The sequence below is a fragment of the Scomber japonicus genome, chromosome 12 (genome assembly GCF_027409825.1).
Source record: "Scomber japonicus isolate fScoJap1 chromosome 12, fScoJap1.pri, whole genome shotgun sequence".
NCBI classification, from domain to species: Eukaryota; Metazoa; Chordata; class Actinopteri; order Scombriformes; family Scombridae; genus Scomber; species Scomber japonicus.
This window is the reverse complement of record NC_070589.1, coordinates 21017924-21045888: the sequence shown is the minus strand read 5'-3', so window position 1 is coordinate 21045888 and position 27965 is coordinate 21017924. Positions and strand designations below refer to the sequence as shown.

The following is a 27965-nucleotide window of genomic DNA, read 5'->3' as shown; positions in this document are numbered from 1 at the left end:
TACCACTCCCATGTCTGTGTGATAACTAGGACACTGGAGCCAGTAAGCGATTTGTTTAGCTTAGCATAAAGACTGGAAACATGGGTTGACAGCTAGCTTGGCTGTCTCCAAAGTTTAAAAGTTTTCCACTAGCACCTTTAAAGCTCACATATTTTCACATATATCATTTATTTAATCTGTACACAACAAATGTCAAATGTGAGGATGACAAATTATTGTTTTAGGGATGGTTATGTGAGACCTTCGAACTGAAATAGTAACACTACCTAACTCACTCTGAAACTGCAACTTGCTTTTTTATTTTTGTTTATGCAGAGTAAACAAGTGAGAATTATGTAAATTAGTGAGCTTTAAAGGTGCTGAAAGGTGTTTTTTTTTCTTTTGGACAAAGCTTTGGACAGTTGTTTCCCCCTGCTCCCAGTAGTTATGCTAACCTAAAGTTACCAGTATGCTTCATCAGAAGTGCCTGGCGGATGGTCGAACAGCTTTGGAAAGCCTCACCCCCCTACACATCAGAAATTGGGTGGTTTAATCCAACAATTAATGTAACTTTCCGAAATCGACAATCCGACCCACACGCACATTTCACATACCAATTAGCTATTTGTGGCTCCTGTTCTTCCAGGACAGGAGAGACTGTCTAGAAATGTGTGTGTTATAAAACTCCAGCATCTTGGAACGCCTATAAACACTTTTTGCCTTTTCACGTCATCACACAACACATACGTAGTAGTTCTTTGTAAGCATAACCAAGCCCTTAGCCTCCTGGCTCTGGCTTAATACTTTACTAACAACATGAGAGTGCTATACATGTTCTCATCCAACTCTCAGAAAGAAAACAAATAAGCGCATTTCCCAAAATGTCAAAATATTCCTTTAAGATGTCCCAGAAACCGACCATACAACCAGATTACATTTTAACTCATTACACTCGTACTGTACAGTGGTACTGGCCCTTTTTTAATCTTTACTTGATAAACTTATATTAATGAGTACATTTCAGTGTCAGGGGGTTACTGAGAGGAGCTAAATGTGTACAGTGATTTCCTGAACCCTTATTTACATACCGTAGATGCTGAAAAAAACACTAGAAACCTGCCTGTTATGCCCCCAACTACAACATGAAGTGTACATATTAGCTTAATGCTTTTATCTGAAAACAAGCTCCTCCTAGAGGAATTTGAACTGGTTTTAGGTCAACAGTCCTCTTGACCCACGAACCATATTTTGATATGTTGCTTTTCGTTTCTCCTAAGGGATATTTTTTAAGGTACCTCTGTTTGGTCTCAACATTAACTGGCCATCTTTGGTACTTGTGTATAATGATGTACATTTGACATATTTATAATGCAGTATGTAAATATCTTTTTTGTTTTGGTTTGTTTTTGTTCAAGTTAATTTTTCCTATTGTAATTCTTTTACGTTCAGAACGTGAAACAAAGCAAAAGCTAAAGAGTAACTTGTTGTATGCTTGGATGCTTGGCTGACTGTTGACCTATTAATAAACACTCAAATAAAACAATGTAGCCTTCCCTGGATTTAGGGAAATCGACACATTTGTCTTGTGTATGTGTTGTTTATTCATCATCTCCTGAAGCCCAACTGACAAACTGAGACCCTTTCATATTTCATGTTTTCCCCTTTCACATGTTCCTCCATGTAGAAATTAAGGCTCACTGGAACAGATTCAGATATGTTATTGTAATCAAGACAACTTAACCAGGCCTGTCTTAAAGGTAAGTAAATCAACCTCCACTTCCTGCTCATGGGACCCCCAACAGTTGCTGAAAGAGGATTAAGATAAAGACCCAGGCTTAGTGTCAGGCAGCACAACGCTGTGGGGAAAAGTGAAAGGTCTTAGTGTTGAGAAGAGTCAAGCCCTCACTAATCCACTTCTTATTTCCTGCTAATCTTGTCACAGCATATCTTCATCTCCTTCCTCTCTCTGTTGGCTTGCATTGTTTGCACTTTATCACCTGGTTTCCCTTTAGTTTTTCTTTTTCCTCCCTCTGCACTGACTTTATTGAGCCACAATGCACCAAGTCACGCTTAAAGGCCCTTGAAAACGTATTTTCTCAATCAACTTTTCACTGTGAGTGACGGAGTCCTTCAGGAATACAAAGTTATAACAGGTTTGTTTATTTTTAGAGGAGATTTTTGTATTCCTTTTCTTCTTGGAGTTCTTTTCACTGGTTTGAAGTGAGCAGGATGCATTGAGAAAAAGGTGATATCACATAGCCTTCTTCAGTCAAATTTTATTGAACCAGCATGACATATACACTGCCTGGCCAAAAAAAAGGGTCACACTCTAATTTTTCATTGGACCACCTTTAGCTTTGATTACAGCACGCATTCACTATGGCATTGTTTCGATAAGCTTCTGCAATGTCACAAGATTTATTTCCGTCCAGTGTTGCAATAAGATCTTGTATTGATGATGGGAGAGTCAGACCACTGAGCAACGCCTTCTCCAGCACATCCCAAAGATTCTCAATGGGGTTAAGGTCTGGACTCTGTGGTGGCCAATCCATGTGTGAAAATGAAGTCTCATGCTCCCTGAATCACTCTTTCACTATTTAAGCCCGATGAATCCTGGCATTGTCATCTTGGAATATGCCCATGCATGCCCGTATTAAACATAGCCCTGAGTTCTACTGTTGTTTTTCTACGCATCAGGGTAAGAAGAGAGGCAGATGAAGTGATGCACCCATCATGCTTAGTGCCTACTGTACATGCCTGTGGGGGCAGTGCTATGATCTGGGGTTGCTGCAGTTGGTCAGGTCTAGGTTCAGCAACGTTATGTGCCCAAAGAATGAAGTCAGCTGACTACCTGAATATACTGAATGAGCAGGCTATTCCATCAATGGATTTTTTCTTCCCTGATGGCACGGGCATATTCTAAGATGACAATGCCATGATTCCTCTGGCTCAAATTGTGAAAGAGTGGTTCAGGGAGCATGAGACTTCATTTTCACACATGGCTTGTCCACCACAGAGTTCAGACCTTAACCCCATTGAGGATCTTTGGGATGTGCTGGAGAAGGCTTTGCTCAGTGGTCCGACTCTCCCATCATCAATAAAAGATCATGGTGAAAAATGAATACAACACTGGACTGAAATCAATCTTGTGACATTGCAGAAGCTTATCGAAACAATGCCATAGTGAATGCATGCCGTAATCAAAGCGGTCCAACGAAATATTAGAGTGTGTGACCTTTTTCTTTGGCCAGGCAGTGTATGTTTTTGAGTGGAGTATTTCAACTATTGGATGGATTGCCACGACATTTGGTCTCCTCCTCAGGATTAATTGTCATAACTTTAGTGAGCCTCTGACTTTTCCTCTAGCTCACAATTTAGATTTTGTCAAACACTTTGGTTTATGACCAAATACTTGCTGAAAATTTACAAAACTAATTACATTTCCATGTCCTTTGTGTTTAGTGCTAATCAGCAAATGTTAGCAATGTTAACACACTAAACTAAGATGAAGAGTCACCCATGCTAACATTATCACTGTGGGCAAAGCAGCTCAAAGCACCATTGAGCCTAAGTACACCCTCTTAATGCTTGATTAAAACATTAGATTTTTTATTTTTACTGAGTATTTCATCTTTTAAATACTTAAACCTACTATAACTGATGATTTTTTGGCAGCAGAAAATAGTTGACAAAGATTTCATTTACCTGGAATCTGTCTTCAAGATAAATAAAACTTTCAGCTCTATTTTGCTTCTCTCTCCACCAGTCCCTGAGACAAATATCTGACTCTTTAGTTGCTAAATGCTCCATTATGTTCACCTGCTAGTGGCTAACTTTGTCTGTTTGGTGTTTTGTGCTGCTAGGTAACCCATTTAATCACAATTCTCACTAAATACTTCTGCTGCTGGAAACAACACAAATGAGAGTGAACCAAAGCTATTGCAGGTCCAAAAACTGAAACATTGAGATGAAATGTGTTAAATACACTCTACACTCACTGGCCACTTTATTATGTAGGCTACACCTGTTCAACCACTGTATTCTTTGTCACTAGTTTTGACAGAGAATGGCCTGAAAAAGAGAAAGTATCCGTCTAGCAGCAAATTCTCTGCACAAAAAATGCTTTGTTGATGGCAGAGGTCAGGGCAGAATAGCTTCGAGCTGATAGTAAGATAACAATTCATAACCACTCATTACAACCACAGTATGCAGAGCAGCATCTCTGAACACACAACACATTGATACTTGAAGCAGATGGGATACGGCAGCAGGGGACCACACCTGGTGCCACTCCTGTCAGCTAACACAGGAAACTGAGGCTACAATTTGCATGGGCTCACCAAAATTAAACAATAGAAGATTGCTAAATGGTGGTAGAGTCAGAATTTGGTGTAAACAACATAAAAACATGGATGCATCCTGTCTTATATCAGTGATGTAGGTGGTGGTGTCATGGTCATGGTGGTGGATATTTTCTTGGAGTATTGCTGCTGACCATGTCCATCCCTTTATGACAACAGTGTGCCCATCTTTTAATGGCTACTTCCAGCAGGATAACTAACCATGTTGCAAAGCTCAGTTAATCTCAAATTGGTTTCTTGAACATGACAATGAGTTCACTGTACTCAGATGGCCTCCAGTTACCAGATTTCAATCCAGTAGAGCACTTTGAGCATGGTGGATGTGGAGCTGACAAATCTGCAGCAACTGCATGATGTTATCATGTTGGTTGGACCAAAATCTTGGAGGAATGTTTCCAGCACCTTGTTGAATCTCTGACATGACGACCTAAGGCAGCTCATAAGGAAAAAGGAGTCCAACATGGAACTAGCAAGGTATACCTTAAGATACCTTATAAGATGACTGGTGAGTGTATATCTGATGAGAACAGGTTGGCGATTGTCACAATTAGAGATCCCTTTCACATACACACAGTCATTTGATCTATTGTTAAAATATAGATTATAGCAGCGTTAAGTTTTCTTGGGGCTTTAAATGTCAACATTTGAAGGCCTTGCATACACTAACTGGTGTACACACCCAAAAGATATCTGCCCTGTAATTTATTACCATGCCTCAAGCCTTGGCAGAGCCTGCCACTTGTGTTTGTTGTGGTGAGGCTAGAGCGTTTGCTTGCACTGCTGTGTGTTTTGATATTTCATCAGGTCCTGCTAAACAGTGAGGAGGGCTCTCTGCCGCCCACCTCTTCTCAGACAAATTGCCTCCAAGATTGCAGAGGTGGGTCTGAGGCTGATGGATGGGTACACAAAGACCTGACGAGACCATATTTGCAAACATTAAATCCATATTTCCATAACATGTAGGAGCTCCTTGGCCACAGGCCACTATAACAGCCTGTTTAGCAAGCAGTCAGTGATGTGCCTGGTCGTAACATAAATGTTGAAACAAGGTGGCGTTGAGCAGAGGTTTGTCTAATGTGTTTTTTCCTGGCTGTCTTGATTTGGATAGGTTACTGTTGCTTCCTGTTTTTTTTCTCCTCCCATCACCCTTTTAACCTCTTTAACCAGTAATTATATCCACTCTACTCTGTCCATCTTACCATCTCCCCTTTCCTGAATCCCCCACAGACTTGAACATCCATTTATCAATTTCAGCTTCATCATGTCTGACCAGCACATCCATGTTGTGCCCTGGCCTTTCTGACTGCCCCAAACCCATGTCTTCATACTCATTTCCATATCCTTGAACCTCTCGCTAATCAGCGGATTTCAGCACATCTCTTTCTCCTCTGCTGCCAACCTGCCTGTTTCATAGCCACCATGCTGCCTTCCCCTTCATCCTCCGCTCTCTCCTTTGTCTTACATAAACGCACTGTTCCCATCACTCTTCTCCATACTCCCCTTCTCTCTCCTCTCTCTCTTTCTCTCCCCTTCCCCATTGGCTTTTGCCTGCATTTCTCTGTTAATTTGCCTGAGAATGCATTAGCTGTAATGAAGGCTGAGGGCCGAGGGAATCCTCCAGGGTTCCATTAATCATCCCCCCTCAGACAGGCAACCTTGATTACAAGTGGCAAGAAATTCATTAGAGCCGGGCCTCTGACAACTCTTATCTCCGCCACTAGATCTGACTCATTAGGCAGCCAAATTAAAGCTATGATGGCCCTGATGAAACTCATCGCTTGTTTATCTTGTGCGATTTGATGCATCTGCCCATACATCACTGTAGCCACGACCGTCCGGAGCCTCCCAAGAAGTCAGGCCTCCAGTCAGCGCTGAGCAGCCTGCACTCACACAACCAGCAAGTAATGAGGTCCCTCGCTTTCCTCTCTCGCCAGGTGGGAACATGGAGATGGTTTAATGTCTTTGCTGGAAAGAACTTATGATGTTTCAATTTGAGATTCAAGTGCAGAATGATACACATGCTGTCTTGAAGCTGAGATGTTCACTTAAAGTTGCAGTGTGCAGAATTTGATGACATCTAGCAGAATAAATAAATATGTTTTCATTAGTGTATAATCACCTTAAAATAAGATTTTTTTGTGTTGTTACTTTAGTAGAAATAGATATAGTTTTTATTTGTACATAGGGAGTGGGTGGTCTTCCACGTAGCCTGTCATGTTGCACCACCATGTTTCTACAGTACCCCAGAATGGACAAACCAAACACTGGCTCTAGATAGGGCATTTTGAGTTTTTTGTGAGTTTAATGGCCATTATAGGTTCTCCTACATGTTTCGGGGGTGGTGGGGTTCAGTTTGTTGCTATCTGCGTGTTGCCACCAAATCCTACACACTGCACCTTTAAGATGTAGCTTTGTTGGAAGAGAAATTATTACAACTCATAAAGCATTTTAAAAATTTGGAAGAAATCTTATACAGAGGAGTCATTCCTGAAAATACAAAAAAATAATTATTGCTAAATAAGGTGTTCTGAAGAAGCAGATCCATTTTTAGTTAATAATTTCACAAATAATAATAATAATATATTCCTGTCACTCTAGCCTTTAAACTGACTTTGCAATAAAACTGGAATGACCAGTCCCACTCACAGGATCTTGATAATAACAACCAACATGAAGACAGCGGCTGATCTGTGTCATGGCTCCTCATCGTCACCTCCACCATGCAGCTCATGGGGACTGAAATAGCAGCTGCGCTCTGGCACAATGTTGTGGAATTGACTGTCTATATTAGTCAGCTCTTTGGACCATAATAAAACTTCCACTGCTCGTTCGCAGGATCATCACTCCTTGAATCCCCATCCAAGTGTCACAGTCTTGATGTATGAGGTGGACTGTGGAATAAACTTTACTACTCATGGGCGCCCAGGTCATGAAATGTCTGTTTATGCTCTGGGGTCAAACACAGAGACAATTGTTGTCAGTGTGTGCATCCATGAGAGGCTTGAGGGACATGAAATGTAAGAAAATAATGCACTCTGACTTAAGCTTTCATGCTGTGTTCAAGATTTATTTAAATATAACATTAACATCCAGATCATTTTTTGACTCAACGCTGATTCAGGAGAGAGTTGGCTAATCTGATCAAATATTAATAAAATATTTGAAGAATCTGCCTCATCACCATACTTCAACAGGTGCTGCTGCAGTAGCTCAAACATGGCTGGAGGCATGAGTCTATTTTGGAAACAGGGAAACCAATCAGTCTCTTCCATCTGTGGTGAGGTGAAAATTATTCCAACATGAACCCTTATCTGGAAGCAGTTCAGAGAAACCGTGGTAAACCCAGAACCAGGGGTTTGAAAGTTTGCATAAAACATCAAACCATATTTCCCCCTTTCCGGTAAGTGGATAGCAATGTGGTCAGACACTATTTTAGTTGGGGGTTTTTAGAATTTGTTTTATTTTTTTAAATACAATTTACCATTTTAATATTGCTGGTCTATAATTTTGCATGCCTGACCAAATAAGGGATTATTTGGTTTAACTGAGCAGGCTGTCGCACTTATTTACTTGTATCACAGTAGCTTCAGTCGTCCTTGTATAATAGAGAAAGAGTTTTTTTTTTATTCAAACCTGCATCGATTGCCTTGTCCACAACTGTAAAGATCTCATTTTCTTCAAATGCATGAATCATTCTTCAAAGGTAGTTTCACGTGTTAAAATGTGGTGTCGATATTTCAGTATAAAAAAAACAATCTGACACCATTTTCTATCAAGTAATTTTTGAAAGGTCTTATACAGTTTGAGGTCACAGATCAAACAAAACAAATGTAAGCTTCGACCTCTTGTTAGTTTACTCTATTTTTAATTCTATTATTATAATTTACCATATATAAATCATTATCAGATTAGGATGTCGGTTTGCTTCTCTGTAGTGACTGATAGAGAAGTTCATTACAGTGTGTTGAATGTGCTCAATCTAATGAGGATCCATCAGTCCACTTGAGACAACATGGCCTCCGCAGGAGAAATCAATCACTGCTGCTATTTAAAAATTAAAAAAAGACCCATCTACCTTTCAGGTCTTGAGGTTTCTGAAAATAAATAATTTGTAACAAATGTGTAAACGAAGATGTGCATCAGAGAAAAACATTTTGACATCACTGAACTTTTAGGTCTATGCTGAAGCTCTTTAAATATTAGGGTATTAAAGCCCCCCACTGTTCAGGGATTTATCAGAAATATTTTAATTATCAAATTGGAAACAAGGCTTTTAGGATTTAAAAAAAACGTCATAGGCCAACATTTATTTTAAATGTGTTCAGTAATACTAAAAATGATCAGCTGTTTTTACTCCTGTAGGTCTAAATGAATCGCTATATTTAAACACTGTAGGCCATTTTTTTTCCTTTTTAGCTGGGTAAAATAATTCCTACACAATTCTCACACAAAACAAAAATCACTGTTTTTCTCCCCTCTAAATAATAAAGATTCAACTTGGATTCCAACTTTAGTATAAAGCGATTTATTAGGTCAATATACTTTACAATTATCCCTTGTTTGGTCTTTATTTCCTTCACATTTTGTTTTTTTTAATTTTTTCTCCACAAATAGCTGTCAAAGATGGTTCCTACAGTTGCCAAACAAAATGTAAAAACCTCTTCAGTTACATGCAAATGTGATCAACAAATTGTACGAAACACAAAACAAAAAATTCACGAAATGAGTAAAGGACATGCACGAAACCAACAAAACATTTTGGCCCTACATATAAATACTTAAAAAAATCTTTACAGTCTCATCTCATAGTGCCCATTTGTACCAGATTTTACCCATTTATATTTACATATTCACAAAACAATAAATAAAAATGACAGCATATTGGCAAATAATTGATCTGTTTGCGAAACAATCCTCTTCTCTGGAGTTTAGGGTCTCTGCTCAGTCTCACCTCTCAGACAAAATAATTGAATCCTCCTGTTTGTGCTTCATGCTTTCAACAAATCAGTGGAACATAGAGTCAATGTAAGTGTTTTTTTAATCGTTAATATTTTAGATTTTCATCTCAGTTCATGGCCTGGTCCCTTGTTCGATTTGTTGATGCTGACTTCTCACAGCAAACCTGTTGACGTGCACTGGGATGGGAACCACAATTTTGGGATTTCTCACCGGTTCTCCTGACCGGTTGTTGACGTTACCGGCCTTGATCCGTTTCCATTTGGCCCTGCGGTTCTGAAACCAAATTTTCACCTGCACCTCGCTCAGTTTAAGTGCATGTGCGATTTGGGAGCGTTCAGTCAGAGAAAGGTACTTTTTACAGTGAAACTCCTTTTCAAGTTCGAGCAGCTGCTCGCTGGTAAAAGCTGTTCGTCTCCTCCTGCTCTTCCCCGCAGAGCCGCCGGTGGGTAGAGCCTCCTGTGAGCCGGTTTTCAGTTTGCTCTTCTGGGACAGGGAGCCACAGTTGTTCCCGTCTGAGAAACTTTCGTTCTCACTGTCTGCGGAGCTGTCCTCTCGGTCACTGCACACGGTGTCTGCTGATTTTAGGTCCAGCTTCTCGTCGTCTGAACTATACAGTTTGGTCTCACCTAAAATATGGAGAATAACAGAGAAAACACTCACATTTAACCACTCATTCATTAATCTGGAGGTCACCGTTATGCAATGCTTCACAACGTCTGACATGCATCACCGTGCTTATGAGTTGGCTGGTAGAGATAAACACCAACAAAAATAGCTGAAGATTTCTTAAAGTGTTAGTTATAAGTAGCAACATTAGCTGAACTCATATTGGAGCTGTCCTGTGTATCTTTTCTACAAGGTTTTACAGTTATAGAGTACAACTTAGTTGATTTGACCTCCAAGCAAATCCACCACTCATGAGTTTTCTTTAAATGTGACTAAACATACTCTACAATTCATTTTGGGCTTAATAATATGAACAACAAATTTGGAATATTTTAAATCATATTGTTAAACAACTGAAACTGAAACATTAGGCTTTTCATTTATTAACTTCCACCAGGTTGCAGCTCCAAGATGTGGCCGAAATGAGTGTGGTGCCATTAATATTTCTGTCACCCTACAAAACTGACAAAACACGGCTGAAACAGATTAACTTTTTTTTACTAATTATAGACTACCTCGGAGACCAAAGTCTCTAGCCATCAAACAAGAATCTTTGCTTTAACGAATTTTTACGCACAGTGGTCACTTTTTACGCAACAGCCCTGGGATCAGGATATGATCTAAGTAGCATAAATAAGTAATGAGACCGAGTTTACCTGATATTGTCTGAAAAGTTTCCGAGAAGTTCAGCAGCTCGGAGCCCTTTTCCCGGCTGTGCAGCTCATCGGAGTGCGGACTTTCCTGCCTTCTCGCTCCTGGATCGGCGGCGCTCAATCGGGGACCGGGCAGCTCTTGGGGCGGATAGAAACTGTCCGGCGGATCCGAGAAACTTGGCATCGTTGTGGTGAGCGCAACCATGGATGGCACCCCTTGTCCCAAACTGGCACAGAACGTGTTGGTGAGTCGTCCCGCAAAAGACGCCAAAGGAGCAAGTGGTGGTATACCAGACGATAAAGGCGAGTGGGATAAAGCTTGTGGAATAACCAAAGGTCTGTACGGCATGAACATAGGATAGCCCGTGTAGAGCAGGTGTCCCGGTCTGGGCTGAGGGGTCCCTATCAGGGAATCGATCGAAAACGCCGTCCCTTGACCGCCTGGTCTCTGCATTTTGCAGACAAACACTTTTGTATTTGGTGGAAACTTGAAAGCAGGTGTCCTTTCCTCGACGAACTGCAAAACTTTCAGTACAAAGACAGAGTGAACTGAAAGTGGATCCTCTGCCGTGTTGTCATCCCTGGGAGTGGACTGTTTCTCCGGATCTCTGCACTCTATATGCGTCAGTCAGTCGGGAGCTTTGTTGTGTGCCCCACCGTTACCTTTTCCCTCTTATTTGTCACACACTGAGACATAAACACACGCTCTCTCCATCTATCTACCTCTCTCCGTCTCTGCGACTCCTCCCTCCGCCCCTCTCCGATCCACCGTGTGTGCGAGCATTGAGAGAGAGAGAGAGAGAGAGAGAGAGAGAGAGAGAGAGAGAGAGCGCATTGGTTATCATCTGCAATACAAGAGGAATGAAAAGGGGGTGTTTCCCTGGGGGCTCATCCATCTTCCTCAAATTACGCTTCATTTCCTTATTCAGCCTCTGACTTTTTGGCCGTCTTGAGAGGCGGTAGTTTCCCAGTGGAGACCAAATAGACGGGTCGCCCCCCCTCCCGCCCTGCTCCCCCCTTTTTCCAGGTTCACCATTGACTGCAAAACGGTGTGAGAGACTGTTCCAGCCCTTCCCCTTCTATAATCGTTGACCACACCAACCCAATCAGCTATTATTAATTTTGATTGATGATAAGTAATTACTCTGAATTCAAGGGACAGCGTAAAACAACGGCCGCTTTTGTTGAAATATTGGGGCCGATGGGCATCAGAGGCAGGAGGGTGGAGAGGCAGATGTTTCTCCGCTCTCTGTCCCATTCTCTGGGGCTTAAAAACAATACGTTTGGCTCCAGAAAAAGAAGTGCTGCAACAATTGTTCCCTGGAGAGAGATACTCTGTGCGAAATTAGATTCAGATAAAAGGCATTTATGCGAGGTCAACTGCAGTGTGGACACGGACACTTAGTGACCAAAGTCAAATTTGAGTGGATTTCCACTTTGTTTGAGACTGGGAGTGTTATTTTAAATGGTGTGTGAATTTAAAACTTTAAACAGTCTGACTGTCCTCTGTCAAAACACCATTTAAAGTTTTTTTTCTTTTAAATTTAAAGAATGCACAGATTTTGATTTGCACTTTTGGGATTTCTCCCAGATGAAAAATGCATGTGGAAAGGGGGGAAAAAAATCTCTTTTCTTTGAACACGGGTTTAATCGCAGATCATTTCACCTTTTAAATGGCAACGGGAGCTGATGATGATTAGCCCTATTGAGTCCTGGGTGCCCGGGCTCTCCAACTGGTCGTCTGATTGCAAGAGGACATAAACATATCACCACCGACTCTGATTAGCAATGGAGGGCCAGACCAGGCTAATTCCTATAATTGCAAGTGACTTCAGCAGCACCTCTCTGTGATCTATTGAAACCATTTGCCGAGCTCCTCTCCCCCTCTTTTTTGTGAGGAATTCTGGTGCTCGTCTGTTCCTCTTTACGTTTTATATTAACGTATTTTTAGTCCCCCCCCCAACCACCCCAAATCACATTTATATTAAACGAGCTTTTTATATTTCGGATGCATTTCTTTTTGTTTGTCATAAAAGTATTTTTTTGTGTAACAGGTTTCCTCCTACAACATTTTTTAAATGGTCACTAGTAGTGATGACAATCTTGTTATTGCTTGTTAATTTAGGGCCTGCAGATAGATGATAGAATTTGTTCATGCCAGATTTCACACACATTGCCCCTCCAACTGTTTTGGCAGAAGAATAGAAGTGCAAATTATTGAACATTTTCTTTGTCATTTTGCAAATCAAATGAACACTTTAAAAAATGATTCTCCTGATAAAAACAGACATTATAATCTACCTGAAACCTAAATTATTTAATGTGGTTGCACAACGTTTTTAATTTAAAATGTTTAACTCATATTTAAAAATGTAGTGCTGCTCAATCAAAAATTTAAAATATGTTGTGTCATATTTCGTGAATAGTCTTTCCAGAAAAAACGCAAAGCACTGAATAACAACCAATAAACAAAAACATCTGTATGGACAAACAGAAGCAAAGAAAAAAAAATGACAACAGATAATAAATAAAGAGCACTGAGAGCATTGCTGTATGGCCAGAGTAGTAAAGTTTATTTGATATTAACCCTATTGTGGCTATAAAAGGTTACAATAATATCGGTGGGAAAAATAATGTATGCAAATATAGTCTTTATAGCAGTTCTCAATGTAAAACATCAGTGTGAGCATTCACAGCAAACTGTGAGAAGTATGTATATAAATACAAAGCAACTAAGCTTCTTTATTTACTATCAAATGCAAAAGTAAAAAACAAAACAAAAACAACCCTATCATAAATAAAATATAAAATTTACAAGTTCATACCCACTATAGACTTCAACAACTCTGGTGTATAGCTCCCTCTTGTGTTGCAAAATCAAACATGTCCTGGGCTGAAGGATTGATCTGGAATAAAAGTGACAAGACAACAAAAGATGGCATTTTTCCTCCTGAAAGGCCACAACAGGCAACAAAAGGCTTTAAACATATTCAGTCTGTTACATTTCTATTGTGATCTTCAGTGTTATTATTTGCTACTACCAATCCCTCCTCACATGTAGCAGCACTCAATCATCATCAGGTCTAACTAACTACTGCATAAGGTGCTTTCAGTGGACATAGCCTCTGCATTCCAGCAGCAGGTAGTTTTTGATGAATGTGGGCAGATCAAGCTTTGGGACCACCTTGTGTACCCGACCCTGCAGGAAAGTCCTGAGTTTGCAACGTGCCAAATGCTGCAGGGAGCGAGGAGTCCGTGCCAAGGAGAAGAGTGACTCGTAGAAATCCTTGTGCTCCTGGCGGAAACAAAGATTGACTTAAACTCATTTGACTCATAATTATTTGTCTTAATCTACAGCAAGTTTTTGAATTGACCAATTAAATAAACACACAATAAGTAATTATACTCCCATTACCTATGTCCTCAATATTAGCCCTTTGTGAGTATTACAAACAATTTTCATTCATTTTATGTGCTACCCTGTCACACCCAGTCCAGCTATAAGCAGTCTGCACAACCTGCCCATCAGTCAAAATCAAAGAATAATTTAATCAGTGTTGGTTTTAGTAGAGCTTTCCTAGTCTTAGTGCTGCTCAGATTGTTAAATTTCGGGGGTCTGAATTCACCAGTATTTAAAGAAATGATCTGTTGGTGCAATATAAAAACGTAAAGTCCACACAGGGTAAATCCTTGTCATGTATTTAATTATCTAACAAGCTTGCCTTAAACACTTCCTCGGACACGGACTCAACCCAGGTGTCATTGACTTTGAGGTGACTGTAGACGTTCAGAAGGACCTCAATGGTGCCTGGAGATACGCAGCAATGCGCCAGAACCTAAAAGAAACACCACAAAACACAGAGCAAAATTATAGGATTAATATAATTGTCATCTAAGTTCATGAGCGAGCTTGTGACTCCACAGAACTGAAGAAATAAAGTAATTAAACACTTGTGAAATGAACAGATTGGTCTTCCCTCCAGGGGTTTAACTGGAAATTATACAATTAGTGCTAATTAATCTCCTATTAACACTTGCCTAATTAGGAACCAGGCATTTTGTCTGGTGCACGTGGGTTCACTGATAGTTGTAGTCTGTTTCCCACTGAGAGTGCAACACTTCATGTTGTGTCATGAAATGGGAATGATTTGAATGTGAAGTTGTGAAATCTGGAATATTGCAAGGAACAGTTTGTGTTTCAAGACTCTTACTCAAGGTGTTACATGCTAATTATGCTAAATGAGCCACCTTGATGAATAACTGGTTCATTATTCACTGTAAATACAATATACTACAATAAACCAACTCAGGAATGCATCAACCCATATGCAATGCTTATGTGCACTTTTTATCATTTGATATTCTGAGATTCAGCTTTTGATAGCACATTTTCCTACCTTGGGCAAAGCCCCAGGCCACATTTGAATGGAACCATAGTTGAGCAGAGTGCGGACAATCCTCTCAGGGTGATGGGAAACCTTGAAGCACACCTCCTTCAGGATGTTGTGCATAGGGGTTTCACCTCCATAGTCCATGTCGTTAACACTGGCTCCATTAGCCAGCAGCATATCTACTATGTCTGGATTTGCATTCTTGCAGGCCATGTGCAAAGGAGTGTGTCTGTCCTGGTCCATAGTGCGGATGTCAGCACCTGCCCCCAGCAGCATTTGGCACAACTTGAAGTAACGTTCGAGGTCCTGCACCTCCTGGCGCTGAGAACAAGCGGTGTTGAGGGGTGTAAGGCCAATCTGATTCTTTCTGTTCACAGCAGCTCCGTAGCTCAGGTAGAGCTCGGTGTGTTCTAGGAGGCCGCTCCTGGCTGCTGTATGTAAGGGAGCGTCTTCTTCATCTACAGTGCAACCATTGATTGCTGCACCATACTGCAGGAGATACTTGGCACATCTGCAGACAGAATTACACAGCCTTGTTTTTAGAAGAAGAAAAAAAACAAACACACAAATTCACATGCATACATTTGGGTAGAGCACTACACAGGTTCTGGTTGTGATCTACTTTACTTACTCCAGGGATTCAGGACTTGAACACACATGCAAAGGCATTAGACCCTCTTCTGAGACAGCATTGGGGTTGGCACCGTGCATTAGCAGTAGTTTGGTACACTCTGGGTGGCAGTTTTCACAGGACTCATGCAGGGCAGTTGTGCCACCAGGTGCCAGGTTTACATCAGCCCCACGTTGCAGCAGGAGTCTCAGGCAGTCTGTGAAGCCTCGGCTAGCTGTGATGTGAAGTGGTGTGGTCAGCTTCTGCTCATAAGTTAGTGACCATAGTCCTGCCAGCAGGGAGTATAATTGGCATAAAGTCAACTCTGAGCTCAAGACTAAGTACCACTGTAAAAAAAACAGACATGTCAGTTATAAGTACTGTAATTTAACAGTAGTGTTTCTGTTAATCAATGCATACAACACAGCATTTCATTGTCCACATGAGACCATATATATATATATGTATAAAAAGCACCGGAAAACCTACTTAAGCCCCTGTAGTTAAATCTGAAGTTCTTCCACTCATCTATGTTGCTGGTGTCAAAAATGGCATCAACAAGGTAGACATACTCTTTGTCGTCCACGATGCTGAGTACTGTCAGCTCATCACCCACAAGCAGAGAGTTCCAGTACTGCAAAATACAACCCGTGGCCTTGGCTGTGGCGATCACATCGTTGCGGTACGCCTTTGGTTTGTGCCATTTCACCTTTGGTGCTACATAAGCCATTCTGCTAACTATTTTCTACGTTTTTAAAAAATGTTTTAGTGGTGTCGTTTCTCCTGAAGGAGATAAGCTCGTATGTAGGTTGTTTGTGCAGGGGAAGCTATTTCAAGATGGTGTTATGTGATATTTTGGTTGACCTGGTAAACTTGCCAATGCAGATGAGAGCCAATGACTGGTGTGTTACAACCCACTGACTCAGCAAATCCACTGCAATCAATGATGAATTATTGCATTGAAAGAAATTAAGAGTAACACAATCTTTTGATAAATATAAGTATTGGTGTCACCCTGTGAGGTCCATGATTGGTGTTATGTATCCAATCAGAATTAGAATTTGTAGCCTTCCTCATTTTAAAATGACTCAGCAAGGGACCCACAAATGTTATTCTTTCATAAAATAAATGAGTAAATTACTTATTTTGTCTTCAGAGAAGGGCCAAAGTTCAATCCAGTGATTTACAAAACAAACAGATGACGGTCTGATGTGAGGTAGACATATGATGGTTTCTATAAATATTGCCTCGTGCTGAGTTTCTATAAATATTACTGTACTGTGTCTTTAAACCCTGCCTCATGGTAAGGTACAGGAGTTGCACATTGCATGCTGTTCATAATAATTTTAAAGCAGTGATTTTTTTTCTTTATATTCCATAACACTGTCAGTGTCGGTCATTGCCATTAAAATAAGAAGCACTTTTTGATTTCAGGATTCTGCTGTGCTCCTCTCCAGGAAATACAATGAAGCTACTAGCTATGCTGTGCCAAATCACATGAATTCCTAAATTAATTCCTAATGAAGACAGATGTTGTTTCTTACCTTCCCCTCTGGCGACCCAGCGCATTTCGCCTCCCCGTGGCTCAATGATGAGGCTTGCTGTGGATCCTTTAGGAAAGAGGTGCTGCATCGCCTCCAGGTCTCCTGTATACACAGCGTTGTGGACCACCACGTCGTGGCATAAGGCTGGTGGCCGGGCAGTGCTGGACCTCAGAGATGCCCTGTCCCCAGCCTCCCTCTTCACCATATAGCTATTGAGGTGATGGGAGGCCAACTGTTTCTTGTACTTGTATCTCTCCAGCATGTCCTCATCATGTTTAAGAGAGCGTAAGGCCAAAGGTGTAAAGACAAAGCTGCCTCGCAACATACTGTATGGCTTGCCTCTCACAGAGCAAAGTGGAAGTATAAAATGTGTATGATAAAGTGAGGGAAACTGCTCTAAAGAGGCCCGTCTCTCTCTGTTTCTGTTGTTGTTTCACTCTCACTGGCTAATGTCCACTATATGCCTGCCGGCTGTTCACAGGGTTGGTTCACAGAGTTGTTTTGATATTCGGTATGAGACCCTCCCTGCAGTGTGACAAGTAATTCTATTTTTATGTCTCACATGCAGCCACTCGAGCCTCTCCTGTTTGCCTCCAGCAAAGTTACAGCCATGAAGTCTCTCTGTCAGACTGCAAGTATGAACTGAGTTGAATGAACTCTTACTTTCTAACTACAGCACACGCTGTTTTTGGGGGGACAGAACATGTTTTCTGATTACACAATTTAATGAGCAGCATATGGGATGTTTGCTAACTTGAATTACAAACCACATTTGGAAGTTAATCATATAAAAATACAGTCTATTCTAAATAGTATTCAGTGTGTTTATAGTAAAGAAGTGCAGTGTCCGTGCAAAATCTGTTTTTGCGTGGGTTTTTACTATAAATTTGGGACCATTAGGCCTATCGCTTTCAATTTGAGACCTTGCAGTCAGAATTGTTGTTTGTTTATTCAAAGTCTAAATACAGTCCAAAGTAGCCTGGGCTATTCGAAGTGTTTTCAATTTCATCCATTTTTCTGTGGGTCTGAAGTGTATTTCACATGTTAGCAGCCAAAGCTCCGCTGCCTTATAGCCTCTCTAACTCTGGTCCAGCGCTGTGCTCAGTGTGCTGTGTGAGAGGGGGAGTGGCCACCGGCTAGAGCGGCAACAGCAAATGTGTGCTTCTTTTACCAATATATTTATATATATCTTTTACATTTCTTATCCAAACAACGTCAAACTTACTTGTGCCCGTAGCAAGACACCTGTCACGTTTGAAATCAATCGGATGTACGGTTTGAGAGATATGTGAATAGCAGACAGACAGACAGACAGACGTTCCTGTCATTTATAGTTGTGAACATTTACATGAACATAATAGTTTAATGGGCAAGTCATTGGATTTTAAACCTTTCCAAGTCCCAGCAGGGTTTGCACTGTCTCACTACAAAACATAAGTCTAAGAAGCAAAGAGCTAAGTTAAGCATTTGGTCAACTTTTATGGTAAAAATTTTCATTCATTTTTCTTGCAGGAAGTGCAAACAAAAATGCCCTATTTGCAAGCCCCTCTGTGTACAGTACGTGTTTGCAAAATGTCTCCTTCTGCTCAGTATTTTTTGTTCTTTCATGAGCCTTAATGGATTTTGTGTATCCACACGGCTCCCTGCATTAGAACATTAGGCTGAATGACTGGCAACCGCTGTGTCACTCTGCCCCACGTGTAGTGTTCTGATGGCAGAGGGACGGTACATAATTAAGCCTTTTAAGCCTACTCGCTAGGCATCTGACAAACATCTTTTTTGACGGATAGACCACTATTTTCCAGTGCTTGTTGAAATTCTACCCAGTAGAAAAAGGGATAATATCAAGTATTTTAACCCTCTAGACACTGTGGATGGGTCATAATGGCTGGTTTCTGACTCAAAATTACCTTAGCTTTTGAGAGACTGATTAACTCACTCTAATATTACCATCTATTGAAATGAGTTGTGCTGGATACAGAATGCATTAAAATACACATATTTCAATGTATATTTATCTACCTCTGCATTGGAGTCCTTCAAGATAACTGTAAACTCTGTGGCAACAAGGTCTGCACCACAGGTGGAGAAATACACACTATTTGTGGAGAGGCTTTACCTTCTTTCCCATTTGAAAACACAGAAGCATAGCTGCATCTCATCTATACCTTAACGACTGTTCTGCTATGGAAATCAAGGTCATTTATTTTATGTTACAGTTTGGTAATAGATGCCACATTAAACTGAAGGCGAGTAAGAGTTTCAACTTTGAAAACACACATTACCAGAGAGAGACTAGGAATATTGTTTTTGCGGCTGTAGTACATCCTTTTAAATGATATACATAATGAGTTTATAATATGCATCTGGGCTACCTCCTCTCTACTTTGATGCCTTCCAAATGGCCCGGGTGTCATCAGCAAAACATGTAGGCACTTTCCCGCCTCATTGACTCCCAAATGTATTTTAAATATCATTCCTGGTAACGCAATTATTTAAAACGCTGAACTAAACACTTACTAATGGGGAAAAAGACAGCGACTTCAATAAATTCATTTCTCAAATGGTGGGCATTCACGTTTTTTTTTCCCTCTGTGAAGCGGAGGCAACTCTGATGACAACAAAAAACATCAGCAGTGGTAACACCCCCTGCCCTCACAGCCCCCTGTGGACATATTAAATCTTTGGTTTCCTCACATTACCCACCAGTAGCTGTTTCTCTGAGGTTTTCTGCATTGTGGTCAACCGCCTTCGTCTCCCAAGGCGTTAAGAGACTGGACATCAGCAACAGCCCTGATGAAATTGAGGCACTTCATTTATGCAATCATAGGCAATTAGTTCCCTCTGATTATGTGCCTCTTAATGCTGTTTTGAGTACTGTGGCACACAGTAATACAGAAAGAGATTAAACTATAGCCCTCCCTCCACACTGAGCAGTCATTTAATATATTGAGAACATAATGAAATGTACACAGTAATTACAGTAATATTAAATGCTAATGGGTTTGCAATTGGGTCTGTTGTTAGTTTAAGACAAAGTCAGTACACTCAAAGAAAGTCTAAGTTTAGAGAGAGTAACCATGATGTCAGAGCACTCAATTATCCATCAGGTGTTTGTTATTTTGATGATTTATGTGTTATTTAATTATATTAAAATCAGAAGGGGAGAGAATGTGTCCGTCGTATCGGAAATTCTGCACAGGCAAGAGAGCAATTAATAAGCCATTTACAGATTTCAGCTCACATCTAGAGAGAAATAGGGTCTGAAGTTTGCATTCTGGTGATAGAATAACTGGGAGGTCACCATGGAAACATGATAAGAGTTAATGAGAATGCTTAATTGGTCGCTGGCATTATCTACAGGGAAGTTAGTTTGTGCATTTATGCATCTACTGTTTCTGATTTACATGTAGGCTTATCTTAAAATGCTATATTGACTGTGTGGTCAATACAGACACATTAAGATAGACACACACAGTCTGCTTCAAGTCTTCAGTGCCATTAAAGTGTCTGAGTCCATCAACAGTGGTTTACTTCCATATATATGTGGCTCATCAGAGTCCACAACAGGGATTAGACAAGATGCCCTGTTTGCAAATCTCCCCCAGGTCTCATCATGATGCTTGAGATGTTGGTGGAGAACCTAAATTAATTTATAGAGCCTTGAATTGAACGGTAGCTCCAAACTATTTTGTGGTAGCATGATTACTTTTTCTGTACTCTTTCAGCTCTAAGCCCACTACCTATAATGTATTGTATCGGTCTTTGCAGATTCCAATTGTCTCTCAATGCACTGATCACCACGCAAATAGCCCTCCGTTTCATCATGACAATTGAGAGGTTCATATTTCAACCTAATAGTCCTGTATAACTTTAACCATCTATCACAACCTCATTTCATTGCGGTTGCAGTTAATACGCGCTTCCCTGCCAAGTGGAACATTTTCTAATGATGCACTCTCACACGAAAACAAGGCAAGCCAGCCCGGGCTCTGCATCACTCACTAATGCACCCATCCATAATGTGTTCCTAGCAGTCTGCCTAAAGGAGACAGCGATGACTACCACTAGGCATGGGCATGAAAGGGGATATGGAGAAGGGTGCAAGATACAAAACCTAAATGGCCACGATAATCATGAACAAAGTCACTGCCATCAAAGACTGTATCACCCTCATAATATCATCTGTAGATTTCATATCATTACCAAGAATGCTGGAAAACATGCAAAATGGCTATCTCAACAATAACAATCAGTGGTGGGAGTCACATCCAAGTGCATTATCACAGAGAGCCTGGCTTTGTAGGATGTTGATAAGGGTAGCCTAATAGGTGTATGTAAAGCCTGATGTAAACACCATCCTAATTAGAGAGACCTTTAGCAGTTCCTTTATTTTATGCAGATTGGACTGGTGCAACTGCTTGTGTCATTATCCTGTAATCAAGTACTATTCAGTTGACAGTGCCGTCCTTTAATAACTTGATTAGAATGCATAACAAGGACTCCATGTTGCATTATTTCCTCTGTCAGTTTATAAATATGTCATTTTTAAAAGCTAACTAAATAATGGATCTTGTCAGGGTTTGGATGAAGGCATTGCATGCAACAAAGATTACTTTGAAAGCAGACTGTCAGTGTTTTAAAATGGGTGTTAGACCAGTTTGTGCCTCTATAATCAATTTTTTCATTTGAGACATTTATGATGATGATTATAATCAGGTCACAAAGCTATGCATTTGTTTTGCTCGAAAATCTAACTTGGAAAAACTGCAGATGATTTGACAATACTTGCTACTGATCTGAACACATCTATCCAGGAGTGACAAAGGAAATTTTAAATTAAGATAAAGATGATTAAGATTTTAGGGCAACAAAGAGTATTTCAAACAAGCTCCTAAAGTTGCAGCTTTATTGCAGTTTGTCAGGAACAGCTGTGCAATTTAATGCAGTCCAACATGACAGCTCTGCCATATATTCTACTTTTACGAAGCTTATACATCTTCAGTTTTTGTCGACACTGTCAGTTAGGTTATAATTCAACTTTATGTTTGAGAGGCTATTGTTTGTGGTGCCGTTGGCTCACAGAACATCTGATGTGGTGCACATTTAAACAGAGGATCCGGGAAGCCATCCAACAGTTTATTGTAGTCACAAGTAGATTGAAGTGGTTAACAATTGGATGGCTGTTGGTGGAATGTTTTAAAAATATTGCAGATCTGAATAGTATCAACCAAATAATAATAATAAAATATTGATAATAATAATAATAATAATCATCATGTTATTATTTTAACTTACATCATTAGTGAATCCACAATCTGGCATTTCACTCTTTTCTCCTTAATGTAGGATTAAACTCAGGTATCTAAAATATAATACAATCAGTTGACATCCAAATACATGTCATATTAACCAAATAAACAAAATGAAAGTGACAGGACTATATTAAACTCATATGGGTTCTCTTCTTTGTTCTGCCTGGAATGGTTTGGAGGGAAGACACAGGCCGGGGGTTATATAACCTTTTGGGAGTGATCTAGTAAGGAGGGGTAACCTATGTGATGATTCAGGTGGCAGAGACTGGAGATTTAATAATGTTTATTATTGAGGTCTACTAAGTGGTGGTGGTGTAGTGGAGTGCATTATATTAAATGGTGTTCCTAATATTTTGTCCACCCAATTAACATCAATGAAACAAAGTATTAGGAACGCAGTAGAATTATCACTTTTCTGACTTTTCTGAAGTCAACAACTGAAAATGTATAAGCTTAATAAAAGTAGCATTTACTGTGGAGTTGTTATATTTGATTGCACAGGTGTTCCTAATCAAGTGCTTGGTGAGTGTACTTAAATGTTATGTCCCATTACTTGATTATATTATATTTTATATCTCAAAGGCAACATCAGATCAGGTATAGAACCCTTTGATTCCAAAGACTGACATTTCCAGTTGCCATCTTTGTTAACAAAAAATAAATTCAAATGAGTTTGATTAAACTTTTTTTTTTATTGTTCCAGTTTTTGTATTGTTCCAGTTGGATAAAATTACCACTGGAATATCTATAAATGTCTTTAAAGCAGCAGAGAGTGTTGCTAAGCAACCTGAAAGGATTTTTCAACGTTTTATAAGTGTACGTCATCTTTCAGGCAAACAGGTTATGTTACACTTGTACTGTAGCAAACATATGGATAAAAATGATTAGATTAAATGCCAGACAATCTGAGTTAAGTATGACCATGATAATGTGGTGTTAACTATACTATCTATTAGCTTTAACTTAGCTTAGTTGTGGTCATTAGGTGACTTTTAAAACCCTTCTGTCATATTTTACGACCATAAGTGGTGTCTGATCGCAAAGGACTACAGACAGGCATGCTAAAATTAACAAGACATTAGCTGACTGACTGCTACTCTTTGATAAAGCTCCAGTTTGTTATCAACAGCCCTTTAGCATCATAGCCAGCTGTTTGATTCCACACCTATGCCATTATTTGTGTCTTATTCAGAAGCTCAGGCATGCCTTTGTTATAGACTGACAAACGGATGATGTGGGGATTTAAAAGAAACTGGATCTGACGTTATCATACTGTATCTTTCACCAGTCTGACTGACTCCGCTTGCTTACCAAGAAGCCACAATTCATGCAAAAGTGTTTAATATTTTCATCTCTGGTATATTGGTTAACTGTACTTAGTATTCACCAGAAGATGTTGCCAATGAGGTGTTGCCATTAGGGGACATTTGTATCTAATGTAAAACACCCAAGAAAAGTTTTGTATTTTGTCTTGGAGAAATGTGAAGATAAAATACGGGTATGTTTATTTCAAGCATGGCAAAAAATTGGTGGAAATATCTGCTTTTCTTCTTTCCAAAGCTGATCAAAAAGCACTTGACAGATTAAAAAAAGCACCTGGCATAAATGAATCCATCAAAAATAATGGGTTAGTGTACAATAATTACATTTTATTTGCATTGTCACTTTGACAATATAGTATTTTCACCCAATATCAATTCCTTAATGTATCTTTTATCTGACATTTTTTTCTTTTCTCTTAAAATGTTATCTCATATTATGTTTTTGTGTCTGCAATCCATAAATAAATCATATATGCACATAAGCTCATTTACATAATGAGCTGTAGAATTTAGGCTGTGAAACTATAAATTACAGTTGACCTCAGACTTTGTGTCAGTCTCATATGTGGTGTAATATGCAATTTGTGTTAACATGACATTAATGCGTTCGTGTTTATAGGCCAATTTATTAAGGAAACTGACACTATATGAATCAATGTGCCTGTGAAATGACAGATGTACAATTACACCATCTAGTGGTTTATACGTGTCACTACTTTTTTGATTGATGCACAGGTTTAACCAGTGTCATGTTAAAGTGGAGTGTGTTGACGGCTTCACTTGGAGCTGGTGTACTTGGTCACAGCTTTGGTGCCCTCAGACACGGCGTGTTTGGCCAGCTCTCCGGGCAGCAGCAGCCTCACTGCGGTCTGCACCTCTCTGCTGCTGATGGTGGCACGTTTGTTGTACTGAGCCAGTCGTGACGCTTCTGTGGCAATCCTCTCAAATAGATCATTGACGAACGAGTTCATGATGCTCATGGCTCGGCTTGAAATGCCGGTGTCCGGATGAACCTTCGAAAACAGGAGGGAAAGGGTTTTGTCCAGTAATGACAGACTACGAGAGTCAAACCGATCAGTTTTTGTTCTCTCTCACCCACCTGTTTCAAAACTTTATAGATGTACAGCGCGTAAGTCTCTTTTCTTTTTGCTCTTCTTTTTGCCTTTTTCTCAGTGGAATTCTTCCCTTTCTTTTTGGATATGTCATTAGTCATTTTGGAAACCTCGTTAAATGACTGAAGCTTGACAATATTAAGTTTAGGAATGAGTTCTCTGGCTCACCTGCTGCTGTTTATGTAGCGTGTTTGAGCTAATTAGTGACTAATTTAGCTCACCTGTTTTGTTTTTGGAGCGGACAGACTTGTGGTCGACGTTAAGTAGATGGTGATTAACAACCAGTAGGCCTAAGCCTGTGAACCAAAAGTTTTTGTGAGTTAATTAGTTCAAACAGTGTTTTTGTCGTGTTTGTAGACTTTCATGGCAGACACGTGATAAATGGCGTTTTAAGCCACATCATTTGCACATAACGCTTACGTCCACTGGATGGCACAATTACACCAGTTTTTTGGGCTGCATAGAAGCTTATGTTGTTTACCTAGTTTCCACTGTTTTTGCTTGTAGCTAATTTCAAATCAAGGGTACCTTTCAATATCATAACTTTTCCAGAAAAACATGTTTGAGCCGTTTATTCAGATGGATTAATGTAGGCTACACTAAGAGTGGATTAGTATGGGTCACTTTTTGCAATTCTGACTTGATGCCTATGAATCCAATACATTATATCAACACCTAAAATAATTATGAAATCAGACAATTTTTATATATTGTACTCAAAAAGAAAATGGCACATAGCCTATATATTAATGTTCCTTGTGCCAAATTTGTGGATTTTCTAATGTGGGACAGTAGTTTTTAGGCTTAAAAATACTTTGCCAAAACATTTTGAAATGTGCATACCAATATTTGGTCATTTAATTTAGTAGGTCTACAATTGTTTGCTTTTTCATCAGATAGGTTGAAAGACTAGTATGTTGACAGTTGGCTTTACAATAGGCCTAATTAAATAGAAAAAGTAAAGTTGTCCCACATTAGTCAGTGTCCCTCATTACCCTAATTCACCTACATCACAATTTTTAAACATGCCATATGGTGTGGTGAGCAAGGCTTGTTAAATTAACTTAAATTAGACATATTTTGAATGTATCCTCTAATCACATGAAAAATACACAATTTACAACCATTTTGCATAAATAAGTGCACAGTTGTGGTAGTTGGTAGTGGGGTGAATCTGTAGTTTTACCTCTGAGGCCCCCTAGTGGGTTCATCTGCCCCCTTGATGTGGTCAACAGAAATGAAATTTGTTTGTTTAGTAACAGCATGTCTTCATCATTAGGGCCCGAGCGCTGACCAGCGCGAAGCCCTATTGTAATTGCCCGGATTATTATTATTATTCCGTTTTTTATTTTTCTCCCAAAACAACGCTCTTTTTTAATTGCCCGGATTATTAGGGCCCGAGCGCTGACCAGCGCGAAGCCCTATTGTATCTGTCAAGATTATTAGGGCCCGAGCGCTGACCAGCGCGAAGCCCTATTGTTTTTGCCATGATTATTATTATTATTATTATTTTTTTTCTCTCCCGACGACGGCCTTTTTGCCCCCCTGAACGTGCCCCGAAACTCACCAAAGTCTGCACGCAAGCCAGACCCGGCGAAAATTTCGATATTTTATGGTTTGCACAAATGGGCGTGCCAAAATGGCTCTCTAGCGCCCCCTACAAAATCAATAAAAGCGAGCCCCTCGTGACAGATTGACATAGAGAAACGAAACTTGGTACACATGTTCAACATGTCAAGACGCACCAAAAAGTCTCTTGGACACATACCCTAACACCAACAGGAAGTCGGCCATTTTGAATCAAAATATTGATTTTAATGCAAATTGTGGCATCATATTTGAACGCACTACTCCTACAGTTTTCTTCCCATCCACTTCAAATTCACACAGAGTCATCTTGAGATATTGGAGATGACAAGTTATCAAAAGCTTTTTCCCCCGTCATTCCTGGTTGCCGTGGTGACGTGGCGAATTTCGATCCTTCGCCATGAAAATTCAAACCCTCATAACTTGACTTCACATGGTCTGAGCTTTACCAAGTTTCACATGCTTCTTCGGGGTCCTAGTCTGAACACATGTACAGTCTCATATTTAGTGACAGTCATAGCGCCACCTACTGGCAACAGGAAGTCACTTGCTTCATTCTTTCACTAATTACTCCCATAATCTTCATCCCATCCACTTCAAATTCACACAGGATCATCTTGAGACATTGGAGATGACAAGTTATCAAAAGCTTTTTCCCTCGTCATTCCTGGTTGCCGTGGTGACGCGACGAATTTCGATCCTTCGCCATGAAAATTCAAACCCTCATAACTTGACTCCACATGGTCTGAGCTTTTCCAAATTTAATATGCTTGTTCAGTGTCCCAGTCTGAACACATGTACAGTCTCATATTTAGTGACAGTCATAGCGCCCCCTACTGGCAACAGGGAGTCACTTGCTTCATTCTTTCACTAATTACTCCCATAATCTTAAGTATTTACACCTGAAATTGACTCAGCTGAGACATAAGACCTTGGTGATGCTACATTCTGCAACTCGTGACCCATCATCAAATACTGTTGCCATGACAACGCATTCAACGCCATGAAATACGATTACACTTTTCAGGGGCAAAGGATGCCTCCACGGTAACGAAACTCAACACACACGTCTGGAGTGTGGTCATTTAACATCCTATATACTTCAATGGGATGGCCGTGACTAAATGGCTCAATAGCGCCCCCTTGAATATTTCAAAATTGAACCTCAGACTTCCCCATTGACATAGAAGCATGAAATTCGGTAGGTTTATGTATCATCTCCAGACGCACAAAAACGCCATTTGGACCCATACCCTAAGACCAACAGGAAGTCGGCCATCTTGGGAAAAATGCTCAATTTTGGTGAGTGTTTTGGTCATTTCCAGGCCTCATATTTGAACGCACTAGTCCTAGAGATTTCATCCCATCCACTTCACATTCGCACAGAGTCATCTTGAGACGTTGGAGATGACAAGTTATCAAAAGCTTTTTTATGACTTCTTCCTGTTGGGCGTGGCTGTGCAAAC

General features: G+C 40.1%; 3 protein-coding genes across 3 annotated transcripts; all 3 read right to left on the bottom strand.

Moving 5' to 3' along the window:
• Positions 1-9272: 9272 nt before the first annotated feature.
• Positions 9273-11072, bottom strand: gbx1 (gastrulation brain homeobox 1). The gene is made up of 2 exons (XM_053330150.1): positions 10622-11072; positions 9273-9925 (listed from the first exon to the last, which is right to left on the bottom strand). Exons 1-2 carry the CDS (start codon positions 11070-11072, stop codon positions 9411-9413), a joined length of 966 nt encoding a protein of 321 aa, XP_053186125.1. The 3' UTR covers positions 9273-9410.
• A 2517-nt stretch (positions 11073-13589) lies between these two features.
• On the bottom strand, positions 13590-16349 carry asb10 (ankyrin repeat and SOCS box containing 10). The gene is made up of 5 exons (XM_053330736.1): positions 16109-16349; positions 15641-15956; positions 15016-15520; positions 14341-14454; positions 13590-13913 (listed from the first exon to the last, which is right to left on the bottom strand). Exons 1-5 carry the CDS (start codon positions 16347-16349, stop codon positions 13728-13730), a joined length of 1362 nt encoding a protein of 453 aa, XP_053186711.1. The 3' UTR covers positions 13590-13727.
• Positions 16350-24576: 8227 nt separating this feature from the next.
• zgc:92591 (uncharacterized protein LOC436997 homolog) lies at positions 24577-25013 on the bottom strand. The gene is made up of 2 exons (XM_053329751.1): positions 24900-25013; positions 24577-24813 (listed from the first exon to the last, which is right to left on the bottom strand). Exons 1-2 carry the CDS (start codon positions 25011-25013, stop codon positions 24577-24579), a joined length of 351 nt encoding a protein of 116 aa, XP_053185726.1.
• Positions 25014-27965: the final 2952 nt, after the last annotated feature.